Below are 13162 nucleotides of genomic sequence, written 5' to 3'. Positions count from 1 at the left end.
TGTGTCACTAATGCAGTGACCACCTTGGCCATGATAATTGTGTTTTTAAAAAAAAAAAAAAAAAAGAGAGAGAAATCTAATTCAAATCTAAAGTAGGTCGCATCATCTTCCTTCAGTGCCTGCACACTAAGAAATCTGCTTACAATACAGGTCACTAGAGCGTTCCTGCAGTTTTTCTGGTTGATTGGTTGGGGGTGTTTTGTTTGGGATTGGGATTGGGGGGTAGTGTTTCAGGAGATCACTTAATCACAGATTAATGACCTTGGGACCAGAGGAGAACAGTCCTGGGCTAAAGCCACCTCTGTGCTCTCTTTTTCTTATCTGTGCCAGATATACAGACAAGAGAATGTGGCCTTATACGACAAATGGAAGATGTCAGAATCTAAAGTTATGACTTTTGGTACCAAAGCTAATGAAAATATCTTATAGAGAGAATCTGCAGCTTAATGGTTTCTGTTACCTACAGAAATAACTACAGTCAGCTTGTTTCCTCATACTAATAGCTAAGACTAGCATGACGGTTTGCGTGTGTACTGGAATTGTGGCTTTAAACTCAGATGTGTAAAGTCTTAACAGAAAAAGCACGAACTATAATTTGTAAGCTGTATGGGAATGCATAGCCTTTGCTTGTGGAAATGATTGCAAACTTTGTTTCATCCTTGCTTAACTAAAATGGCAGTAATTATTCAAGTGTCATTCTAATATATAGGTGTGTCTTACTGGACTGATGGAAGAACAGAATTTGTATACTTTTTTCGTGATTAATACTGAGCTCTTTCTTTGCTGTCTATCAGCCTGCAGGCAGACTGCCTTGTCAGAGAGAGAGAAGTACTGCAAGTAAAGGGAAATAATCAGTGTGCCTCTCTCCTGTGTTGTAGGGTTATGCTGCAGAAATGGACAACCCCTTAATGGCTCATCTCATTTCACCAGAACTCCAAAATAAGAAGGATATCTTATTTGGGAATATGGAAGAAATTTATCACTTTCACAACAGGTGAGGATTTGCATTCAGGTCTAAAAATAGCATTTGGATAGGATTCTTTACTCTTTCTTTTAATCTGATTTAAATTGCTAAAAGATCCTTACTGAGTCCCACTTGGCTATCTGGCATGTCAAAATTCATATTACATAGAAGAGGAAAAGCAAAATATCTATAAAAGATGAGCAAAGCTGTGTGTAACTTTACTCAAATGTTTGCAGTACCCAGGTAGAATTTTGCATTGTGGTCCTATTCCTGAAGAAAGGTATTGGGGTCTGGTTACAAGCTAATTAAAGCAAGGTTGGTTTGGGTTTCTTTTTATTTTTTATGAAATTTGCTATAGAAAGTAAATTATTATTCTAAACCACAAATTCTCAACTATTACATCTGGTTGAGGCTGGTTAATTTTATACTTGAGTGACCTCTCTCTGAAGTTTGAATCCTTGCTGCTAGAGAGGTATTTCTTCACAGGATAATATTTAAATTGGTAGAAAAAAGAAGTATTTTCAAGAGAAGTTAAGAATATTAAATAGTTGTTTCTTAGTCAGGTAAAACTAGACTGGAAGTTTTGCCACTGATTTTTTTTTTGTGGGTTTTTTTGGTTTGGGGAGGTGGGGTTTGGTTAATTTGTTTGCTTTGTGGCGTTTGGTAGTATTTGGAAGGAAAAACCAAACACTTTAAACTGTACAAATCCTGCTGCTGAATACACAAGGCAGGGAAACAATATCCCCCTTCCCTTCCCAATCTTATACTTGATTTCAGTTGTAGCAACAGTAAGCTAAAAGAAATTGGTCAGAATGTTTGTTTATTTTAATTTGTTACCCCTTTTTAAGTACGTGATCTAGAAGAGTTTAGTTTTGTAGTACAGAATTACAACTCTGTTTCCAAAAGTTTAGAAAACAAATTGCAAGAACGTGAGCATTTACTACAACTTTTAAAATGTGTGCTCTAAGAAAATTTTCTTCCTCATAGGATATTCTTGAGAGAACTAGAAAACTACGTAGAATACCCAGAACTAGTAGGACGGTGCTTTCTGGATCAGGTATGTGTCACCTTTTGCTGGCATTTCGTTTATAAGCCCCTCTAAGACTGTAACATGAGAGAGTGATTTTCGTGTAGTAGTTGCCAGCACATCCCCTTCGTTTGTCTTGAACAGGTAACAGGTTGAGAATGTACATGTTAATTGAGAGTTGGGGATATTTTCCTCTGTGTGGGGTAATTAATTTTGTTAGTAAGAGATACTACCTTGTTGAAAGGAAACTGCTTTATTAAAGTGGCAGTTAGGAAAGCATGAAGAGGAGTCATGCACTGCATCATTTCACATCACTACAAATGATTGGTTTACTTGGTTAGACTTCTTTACTGGATTTTTTTGTTGTTGTTCTTTTCTGTTTTCTTTAAAGAGTACACCTCAACAGAGTAAGTCCAAAATATTTTTATTCTGAAAATAGAAAGCTATGACAGAATTAAACTTTTTTAATCTGGGGTTTATTAAACAATGAATCTCACCCATAGTATAGCAAAGGCTAAATAGGAATCTCTTTATGGAAATGGGTCTCCTGTTGTTGCTGCCTATTGATGCTCTAAAACTCCTGGGAGGAGACATCCCTCCCCCTCCTATTTACTGGCTACATCCATGGAGGTGCTGTTTCCTGAAACTGAGGGAGAGAGGTACTTCTGTGCCTGCTGATTTCCTACCTAGTCTTTCCTCTATGTCTATAGTTACTATGACATTTTCAACAGTCTTACTGCCTTTTGCTTTCAACAAGTGCTGAAGTCATGCCATTTAGTTGCTGAAGTGATAAGGGGCAACAAACTGCTTGGTCTGCCTTAGTGCAACTCCCAGTGAAAAACACATTCATAAAATGAAAATGTATAACGAAAAAAGGGCAAAGACTTTTAAATAAGCTGCACAGAGGGACTCATGGTTGGGCATTCATAGAAGTATTTTTCATATTTTAATAGAAAAATATTTGTAAATATAATATATGCTTCTTTGTTATGCTTAACATTCAGCTGAAGCAAAAATTAACAGGAACAATTTATTCTGGTGTTCCAAGTACAAAATTAGTTGCCATTACAAAATCAGTGATTTTGAACAATTGGGTTTTGCTTGGCATGCCTCAAGGAATTGCATTTGTTGTTGTTGCTGGTTTTTTGTTTCTTAGCCTTATTGATTATGAAAAAAATTCTTATGAACTTTGTCTATTAAAGTCACAAGAATTTATTAACTTTTTGCTTGTCTCCCCAATTTCAGATGGAAGATTTCCAGATTTATGAAAAATACTGTCAAAATAAACCTCGATCTGAAAGTTTGTGGAGGCAGTTTTCAGATTCTGTATTCTTTCAGGTATGCTTGCTTGAGTCTCAAATATTTGGGGCGGGGGGAGTTGTTTGTTTTGTTGGTTTTTTTTTTAAAACTTCATCATTTATGTCAAGAACAAATAACAGAAATGCTGATTAGCGTACTGATGAAATCCAACACTGATTGCAGGAATGTCAAAGAAAACTCGATCACAAGCTCAGTTTGGACTCATACTTGCTGAAACCTGTTCAAAGAATAACCAAATACCAATTATTGCTAAAGGTATGTTTTCCTAAACTATAACATTAAGTATATTTTGTGCATTTGTTTTTTTTAAATGCTGCTTCTCTCATCCTGCTGGAGAGAAACCTACAAGTTAGCAGACATGTATAAATCGAAACAGAGACAAATCCCAGTCTATCAACTTTCAGCTCGGTTCTTTTCTCTTTCAGCCGAAAAGCTGCTAGTAGGCAGGCAAGTGTTACACAGAGACACCTTGTGCAACTGCTTTTGCCCTTGTATTTCTGCTAAAGAGAAGAATGAAAAGTTGATTAGGGGAAACAGAAGGACCAAGAAACCTTTGCAACAAAGAAAAGAGAGTATCTGAAGTACTTGTTACTCGTCAGTTATAGTCACCTCATCCGTATTGCAGGAATTTGCCTTGCTGGGTTCTAGGAAATGCATTCTAGCAAATGTACTTAACTGAGAGCACTGTATGGTGTTTTTAGGAAGGATGCTGTTGTGATTCACTTAAACACGCTGTACTGAGAGCAAAATGAGCAATGTACTATCATAAATTTTTAATGTATAAGGTTTTGCCATGTTTGAAGCTGGCTTGTTTTAAGAAATATTTCCCACATAGACACGCGTTTCAATAATTACATTTAACAGTAGCTTAAAAAAATTACCTCGGACCAAATTTACTCTTGAGTTAAAACTGAGCTGAAATTAACAGCTTTTAAAGAATTAATTACATTAAGCTTGTGTAAAGAGAAGAGTATTGGAAAGGTTTTTGATTTAAAGTATCTTTATTGCCTGCAGTCCATGAGTAAATGCTTATTCTCATACTATGAAGTCTGGGGGGGTTCCACGTGAACTTGCAGCTATGTTTATCTGGATCAAATTGGAAGACGCAGCTTCACCAATAAGCCCTTTGGAGAAGGGATGCCTTTTTAAATGTGTAGACAATGCTCAGTGCAGTAAGTTTAAGTCTGTTGCTAGCATCCCAGGCCTCACCATAATTCAAATAATAAATGAAATTTGCCTATGTTTTTACATTTGTTCTTGTCTAAAAAGTAACAAATATAAAAAAAATATCCTTTGTTTGTTTGTTTGTTTTTTGGGTTTGGCTTTTTTGTTTTAAGCAATTGTGATGAAAAAAATGTTTGCAAAGTTAGTCTTGTAAAATTCTTAGGTAGAGTTTACAAAACCTCTAGATGAATGAAATATATTTGGCTAATTAGCAGCAGAGATGAGAAGTAAGCCTTTAGGGTCTTCTGAGTTCTAGCCAGTATTTAACCCACTAGATTATATGGTATAAAACTTTACTGGATAACTTTAAGAAGTGTTAAAATTTGAATGTTCCTAGTTACGGCTGTTTCCAAAGCTAAGTATGTTGTCATTCCCTGCCCACTCAGGAAATGCTGAAGTACAGTAAGAACTGTGAAGGTGCGGAAGATCTTCAGGAGGCATTAACTTCTATACTGGGTATTCTCAAAGCAGTTAATGATTCTATGCACCAGATAGCCATTACAGGTTGTGATGTGAGTAACAGTATTTTTACTTACTTTTAAATTTATTTTCATTTATTTCTTAGATATATATACAGCATACTCTATACTGTGTACTAATAATGAGAAGAATGTTTTACAAAAGCTGCCTTTAAACTGAATTGTGTAATGAAAATAATGGAAAATGGATCTCTCTATACTCTTCTGAAGTTTTCCTGCTATGAATAATATTTTGCTCTGTCTACCCAAGTTTTCTTTCTTTGATCTACTTGACACCGAGTTAGAAACTGAAAATCGTCATGAAGAGTCTGGTTCAGGCTACTGCCAAATGGGAGTCACTACTAAGTTTTTTTATCTATGTGTAAAACTACACCCAAAACTTCCAGTTAAAAAACAAACAAACAAACAAACAAAAAAAACCCAAAAAAACAAAAAACACCACCAAAAAACCCCTCCCAACGTAAGCAGCTTTGGAGCAGAGTTTGGGGGGAAAAAAAAACCCAACCAACCAAATATGTGTATTATGCCTCCCCCTCTCGCTATGTGTAGATCTCTATCTCTGCTACTGGTACTCTTGATTGTAAAATCCTGCCTGAACAGTGTTGGGGAGAAAGAAAATTATGTGTAAAAATCCAACACTGACTTTATTTTTATTACGTTCCCAAACCCAACATAAACACTGATGTGAGAGATTACTTGGAACACAGAACTTGTAAAGACCTGTTCGGAGTATGCGTTTTAGTCTGATCTTATCTTTTTGTAGTTATAAATACTGCTTTTTTTGTTCCAGGGAAACTTGAATGAGCTGGGCAAGCTTTTAATGCAGGGATCCTTCAGTGTCTGGACTGATCATAAAAAGGGTCACTCGAAGGTGAAAGATTTGGCACGCTTCAAGCCAATGCAGCGACACCTCTTCCTCCACGAGAAAGCAGTGCTGTTCTGTAAAAAGCGAGAAGAAAATGGAGAGGGATATGAGAAAGCACCTTCTTACAGCTACAAACACTCCTTAAATGTAAGACACTGAGCAGTCCAGTAAGGTCGAGGTACTGAGGGCTTAGCCTGCAGCAATGCAATATTCTAGTTTTTTGTCCATGAAGCTGTGTTATGGTTTTGTATTGGGAACTTGACCCTTTCAGGCAAACCCAAGTGGTGCTGCAGGTCTGTATCACTTTGTGTTGCTGTCTGTTAGAGAGTCCGGGGTAGGGGGAAAATATCCTTTGAGAAAATCCAAACTATACTAGCCTAGCTGAATGGCAGTTGCATTAATCACACAGAAAATGTAATAATGAGTAGAGCAGGGTAGTATAAAATAGATGTAAGATTTGGTGGTCTGGATTTTAGAAGAGACATCTTGTGGGTCAGTCTCAATTTAATGTACCTAAACCTTTCTTCCCTCCAAGGTAGACAAGCTGACACAAAGCACTAAATCTCTTACATCCAACATGCAGATCATGTGTTATTAGTTATTCTTTTCCTTAAGCAAGAAGCCGAATGTGGCTTTGCTTTTCAGAAATAGGGTACCAAAGAATACCAGTAGCTGTCTGCTTCCATTGTTATCATAATTGCAATTTGGTAGGTCAGCTTCTGTTCTCTTTGCTTCCAGATGGCAGCAGTTGGAATAACAGAAAATGTCAAAGGGGATGCAAAAAAATTTGAAATCTGGTATAATGCAAGGGAAGAAGTTTACATCATACAGGTAAATAACATGCCACTAAAAAAACAAAACAAAAAAAAACCCCAAAAAACCCCAAACCAAAACAAAAAACCCCAACTAACAAGAGAGAAAAAAGGAGGGGAGGAACCCTAAGAAGATCTGGGTTTGGGGGTTTTTTTCCCCTCTGTTATATCACTAATAGACAGCGATGAGGAAATGTAGGAAAAAAACAAACCAAAACACAACAGATGAATTCATAAGGTAGTTTCTTAAACAATGTATTTCAATTGCAGAGTCTTCTGGGGGGAAAAAAATAATCACGTTTTACAGTATCCATGGAAGATATTGTATACACCATTACTATTGCTCTCACTGGAGTAGTGGATGGCTTGGGAGCTGTGGTTTGACTGTAGCACGTGCACAGCTTCTGCCTCAGCATGTTCCAGTTGTCACAACTAGTTTCTGTTCACTGAAGGACTAGAGAGGGAGCTCTATCTGTCCCCCTTGAAGGATTCCTCCGAGGCTGTGCTTTGGCATGCAACTCTTTGTGTAATAGGTATTCTATGTTTGATGGCTGATTGTATTTATTTTCCGGTAGGCACCAACCCCTGAAGTTAAAGCTACTTGGGTAAATGAAATAAGAAAAGTGCTGACGAGTCAACTGCAGGCATGCAGAGGTAAAATATTTTGGAGAGAGATATATATATATATGGGGTTTTAATTTTTTCTCTTTGAACTTCAAAACCTGCCCTGTTGTGTAGGACTGTAGAAATGAAATGAAATAGAAATGAAAAGCTCAAAACACAAATCAATTTTAATAGTCCTTTTTCTTTCCTCATTACAGAAGCTAGTCAGCACAGGACACTAGAACAAACACAGAGTTTACCTCTACCAGCATCATCTTGTACAAGGTAAGTATGTTGTCAGACCAGCCTGGCTGTCTTGTAAATATACTAATACATCTTGCTTGCGGTTCTTCATTACTCCTATCCCTTAATACTGGCCCTTATGTTTTAGGGGTTATTTAGGTCTCTTCCTACTATAAAGCTGTAAAACTTGGGGTTTCTACATCTCCAGAACTGTTAAACTGAGCAGTAGTGGCATGGGCTTTGCCAGTTGATAGAGAGCAACACAGAAACGTCATTTTCTGCGCCAGCCAAAATCCTGGTGGTATTATGGGTCTGTTTGTTGAACAGCTAATTATGTACTTTACACCTCAGATAAGAGAGTTATGTGGAGCAGTCTTTTCCTTCTCTGTTCTTTTCCTTCACCTGGATTATTTTTTTCTTCCTTTTCCAATGTCATGTTATCTTCCTTTTTGTCTTTTCCAGGGCATTATCTTTTCTCTGTCCCTTGTTCTTTTCATCCAATTTTTTTTTTTTACTAAGGGATGTGTTGATTTCTCCAGTGTCCCAAGTTCTGAGTCAAGCTTTTCTTCTTTTCCTATTTTTTATCCTTCACCCTACCAACCTTGTATGTTCTTCTGCTCCCACCTACTGTTCTGCCCTTCTCTGACACTTCTTTTTAATCCTCTGCTACCCACTCTTTTTTTCATGATATGTGTATATGTATGTATCCATAAGCCCATGTGCTCGTATCTTCAGTGATTCCCATGTGGTGTGTGCTCGCATATGTATCAGCAGCGCTCTGCCCTGCATGTTTTATGCATCTACTTATCACTCAGGAAAAATTTCCCAGATGTATAGTATTTGTGGGATGTCTTTCTCCATTCCATTCCCAATCAGAGGTGTGATGGGAAGCCAGCTGCATGATCCAACCTATGTTCTTTGTTCATCCCTCATCGTTCCTGTGTTAAGAGCTTCTGAGGGGCAGAGTTTATTCCTTTTTTTTTTTTTTTTTTTCTTTCCTTAGTACGTTCAGGAGGGAAACTGTCAGCACAGAATATGTGCCTGTAGCTGAGAGTGAGTGGAAGTTGTCCTGAGCTGTCTTTTCAGTAGCTCGCACTGCCATAGTATGTGTGGTTGCAGTCAGTCAGGGGAGTTTTTCTCCTTTGTATGTGCTCGTGGTCTTTCCATGCACAGACACCACGATTTCTTCAATCCTGGAAGGTATGATCTGGGAAGTAGCTAAGAAATGGTTTTCAGCCTATATATCTCTATGTAAAAGGCAGCCCATGACCGAAGGTCATCACCCCTGTTCAGACCCAAATTTGCTGGAGATGGATTTGTCTTAATTTTCTTCCAATAAACAGTCCTTCACGGAACCACATCAGAAACACCAAAAAAATGGAGGAGAGAAAAGCTGATCTCGCAAGTCTAGAAGGTTATGGCACCACAATAGCACCAAAGTGCCCTGAGAAAGGCAAAGGTGAGTTTACACATCTGTATTGCTATCTTTAATCGCAAAGAGCATGCCTGCACTGCAGATGCACAGGCAGATCCACCAGCAGAGTAGCCACGGTAGTGCAGGCAAATACAGCATTACACCTGAACAAGCAGGGCTGTGCTGCTTTCAGCCCGAAGGCAGCCCACCCACAAAGTGCTGCCCACGCTGCACCAGCGTGCTGGTCACATCTGCCCTTAGCTCGGGTTTCTGCATTCCACTGTGTGGTGTGGACAAGCCCAAAGCCACCTCGATGAAGGGCAGCCTAAAGGAGGTGGGAACTGTGGGTTATGAGGCTCGAGTCTGCAGTAGGTCTCCTTTTAGAGCTACCCAGCTTCTCAGGTTCTCCTCCTCTGCATAAATTTCTTGGCATTATCTGTTCTGAAGAGTATTGTTTTTCTCTTGAATTTTGGTTCCCATCACAGAGATTATTTACTAGACCAGTGGCAATAAAAGCCCCTGCACAGTGAGAACAACTGGCCACTTGGGTTCTTCTGTTGTACCTGGACTTTCAGTTGTCCTTTCTCATCCTAACGTGCCGGTTCCCTGGCAGGGCTGTGAATGATTTTTTGCCTTGACCTCTTCATGGCCTTCTCCCGTTTCTTTGTCTCTCTCTTCCTTTGTAGATGACACTAGCTCTACCTCAGAATGCTCTGTACTGTCAAAAAAGCGCTTTACGCTGCAGGGCTTTACTAACCTCAAAAGTCAGAAAGGTAATTTTTAAAAAAAGCTAGATTGTTTTCTGTTTAAGGCTGTAATTGAAGCATCACTTTGTGTGTGTGTGTGTGTGTAGTGTAACAGATTTTCAGTGCATACACTAGCTTTTTCTCCTAAGTTCACACTAGGTTCCTGAGTCGCTGATCCTGACAGGGAGATTTCAAGAGAAAACCGGCTCCAGAGTGGGAGAGGGAGAGGGAGTGCAGTTTCCACTGCCTCCAGTCTCACTATCGTGGCCAAGGAAGGAGTTTATAGTGCCCCATTCCTGTAGAAAAGCTAGAGGAAGGAAGTTGTCTTCAGATCAGATACCTGGTCTGCTCCTAGCTTCAGTGGATCTGCCCCAAATACACCTGTACTTGGCAAAAAGGAATCAAGGTTTTCTAGAGTATTTCTATATTAGCATCCTTGCTAACGGAACTCCCAAAGCATGACTACAGCAGAATGTGTACGACAACATTATTTTGCTGGATACAAAAATAAATAAGAATTTCCTTATGTGTCCAGAAAACGGTCTTTACATTTTGCTAAAACAGGCAATAGGAGTCTGAGACCTTTCTTGCTTCCTCCTGCCAAGTAATGGCACTGGTACATTCAATTCTTGCTTTGAACAGTCTGAATTGCATTAAGATAATGGCACTTGTTCAAGAAGAGCATGATTTCGTCCCCCAAGCATCTTTTCAGAATGCCTTTATAAAACCTGATTACCTTTGAGTTCTTTCTGGAGAGACTCTAGGGTTGCGTATCTAATGCTAATGAGGTGAGCACTAATATCCCATGCTTGCCTTGACAGAAACTCCATCTCCTTCTGCTAAAAGCCAGACATTGCCAATGATCCTTCTTACAGGACCAGGTATTGCTGTAGCACTAGATTTATATTAAAATGATTGCATAATTTGGTAATTTCAATTGTAGACAAACATTAATTGTATTTAGTTGATGTCTAGTTCATTTAGAAAAGTTTGCATATACTTTCATCTATTACTGTAAAATAAATTTGTCAATTTATCTTCAAATAACTACATGTAAATAATTAATTCCTTCTGCTGTAATTGACCAATGATGGCTAAAATTAGAGTGATTACAGAAATCCCTCTGTTTTCCAGTGTAAACTCAAAGGTATTTAGCATGCAATCCACCTATTCTCTTTTTTCCAGTTCTTCAATATCTCTCTTCTGTGTTTTTTGCCTATTCATCCTCCTGCAGCTTCTCCTACCAGTCCTGACAAAAAAGCTAAACGGCATGAAGTAGTGAGTGACCCAACTCCTTTTGGTTTAAGAGGTAGAGTGATACCACATCTTGTACTCCACCAATATCCACACATCCCTCGTGTAATATGTTACATCAGAGCACTGGGGATACCTGTGTGGTGCTGTTGCGTGCAGCAGTATTGATACCAGCTGAGTTTTTCAAGTGGGTCTGTCAGCTTCGGTATACACTGTTTTTGATAGCACAATTGGCTGAAGTTTTACCTTGGCACTGAATAAAGTAGCATATGGCTAACTAGTTTTTGGGAGAGGGCAGTGGGAAAGGGATGTTCTGCTGAAGAAATAACCAGAAGCTGGATGTTTAATGGAACTACAGTGGCATCCAGTTGCTGAGACGCTTGGTTTTCCAGTTAGCATCCTCCTGTCACTGTGCCCCATGTGGAGAGGATTTAACTTTCAAAAATGGAAAGAAAAAATAAAGCCTGAAACACATGTACTCTAGTCAGAGTGGGGATCATCACATGTGGAATTTCCATTTTAGATCTGCATTTATTACTGTAGTCACAGTCCTGTTGCATCACTCTTTGGGCAATTTTTACCACGCTGTGAACCCCAGATAATTTAACTGAACCCCTTGTAGCAGTTTGCCTCCCATCCTCCCAACCCACAGCTAAGCAAAGAATAAAAAACCATTTCTGTTAAATGACCCATTTCTAACCAGCAAGGCTGTTGGTGAAGGCTTGAGTACGAATCCCTGGGGCTAATTAACTAGAGAGTACAAGGAAAGCAGGCCCTCTCCTCCTGACTCTTTCCACCACCTCTTTTAGAAAATATTATTCTAAAGATGAAGGTGTTTCAAGCCCTACCATCATCCTCCTCTGCAGGTTTCCACAGCCTTTGTCTTTGTCTAACCTGTGGAAGCGATGCACCTTCAGCTGCTGTGCTGGGGAAACTATGCAACACCATTCACCTTGTCTGAGCAGCAGGCAATGTAATCCCAGGCCAGAAACGTGCAGAAATTCCACGAGTGTGGATATGGGAGTTACGAGGTTAATTTTTCTGCAGGTAGCAGTCAAACCTCTGAGATCTCCAGGTACTGTGGAAATCCTGAGGGGCCTGAAAATGTCATCAGAAAGAAAAGGGTGTTTTGTGGCCTTTTCCACGGGTGCTGAAATTTTCCAGGGTGGAGAGTCCTTGGTCATTGCTCATTTACAGTAAAATTGTTGGGTCCTCAGAACAGACTTGTCTGATTTGCTGTCCTGTCCAGCAGCCTCTCACTTCATGAAACCATGAAACCAAGTAAATGCGTTTAAAACATCTAGTAACTCTCCTTTCTGTCTTGCACCTTCCAATCTCTTTTCTTACACGTTCTCTCTTCTCCTTCCCCAACTCACAGAGGAATAAGCAGGCAGTTGACCCAGGCATTTCAGGATGAAACTGCATCAGGTGATGGTCACAGCTCCTTGGTGCAGAGCGCATTGCCCCAACTCATTTCCTTTCACTGGTACATCACTCTAACTTACATTGCAGTGAGCTCAAGGAAGATGAATTGGTGACAGAATCACATCTTGCAGATGGATCCTCTCTCTGTGAAGAAACCTGTGGGCCCATTTCTGAAGAGAAGCTGTTAATGAATTCTTGGTTTTCCTGGCACCGTCAAACCTAAGCTCATTTCCGCATAACCTTGCCTTTTCTCAAGACTGCCTGCCATTTTTTGACATTTCCTGCCTTTATAGTGAGCTCTGATTTAGTCAGATCATGCAGAATACACGCATGCACGTTGAATGTGCACACATAATTTTGGTGCCTGTGGTGAGCTAATATGAATATGACCATAGTGACCACTTCCCCCCGCCCAGGCTGAAATGGCCTTTTATATGGACTTGTTAATAGTAGAGTGCCAGCTTGTATGAGGAGTAGGAGTACTGATGCTATGGCAGGATCAGGCAGGTCTGCTCTTACCCACATCAGCACAATATATGAAAAGAAAGAGGCTGAGACAAAATGTTCCAGATGAGCAGGTCAGTGAGTATGATGCTATAGACAGGCCAATTACAGTGATTTCACTTTCTTTTGTGCAACTCGTTGGTTCTGTTTCTAATGAGGGCTTGGAACAATTAGGAGAACCCAAGTTTTCTTTTGTTGCATTGTTCTTAACTTGGAAGTAACGGAAAGGGTTTCAGCTGTGTCCCATGAGCCAACTGTAAGATGTGAGCTTCCAAGGAAATT

General features: G+C 39.4%; 1 protein-coding gene across 1 annotated transcript in view; it reads left to right on the top strand.

Moving 5' to 3' along the window:
* Window positions 1-13162, top strand: part of MCF2L (MCF.2 cell line derived transforming sequence-like) — a 92468-nt gene that overhangs the window by 74557 nt on the left and 4749 nt on the right. Inside the window, exons 17-26 of the mRNA XM_009326278.1 lie at window positions 879-994; window positions 1952-2021; window positions 3237-3329; window positions 3474-3566; window positions 4922-5047; window positions 5805-6026; window positions 6618-6710; window positions 7267-7345; window positions 7513-7579; window positions 8881-8996. Coding sequence (XP_009324553.1) covers window positions 879-994; window positions 1952-2021; window positions 3237-3329; window positions 3474-3566; window positions 4922-5047; window positions 5805-6026; window positions 6618-6710; window positions 7267-7345; window positions 7513-7579; window positions 8881-8996 — 1075 coding nt within the window. The remainder of the gene's footprint in view (window positions 1-878; window positions 995-1951; window positions 2022-3236; window positions 3330-3473; window positions 3567-4921; window positions 5048-5804; window positions 6027-6617; window positions 6711-7266; window positions 7346-7512; window positions 7580-8880; window positions 8997-13162) is intronic.

The sequence above is a fragment of the Pygoscelis adeliae genome, unplaced genomic scaffold (genome assembly GCF_000699105.1).
Source record: "Pygoscelis adeliae isolate BGI_AS28 unplaced genomic scaffold, ASM69910v1 Scaffold156, whole genome shotgun sequence".
In the NCBI taxonomy this organism is placed as follows: Eukaryota; Metazoa; Chordata; class Aves; order Sphenisciformes; family Spheniscidae; genus Pygoscelis; species Pygoscelis adeliae.
The sequence above is the reverse complement of the archived record's forward strand: the minus strand, read 5'-3'. Positions and strand labels throughout refer to the sequence as shown.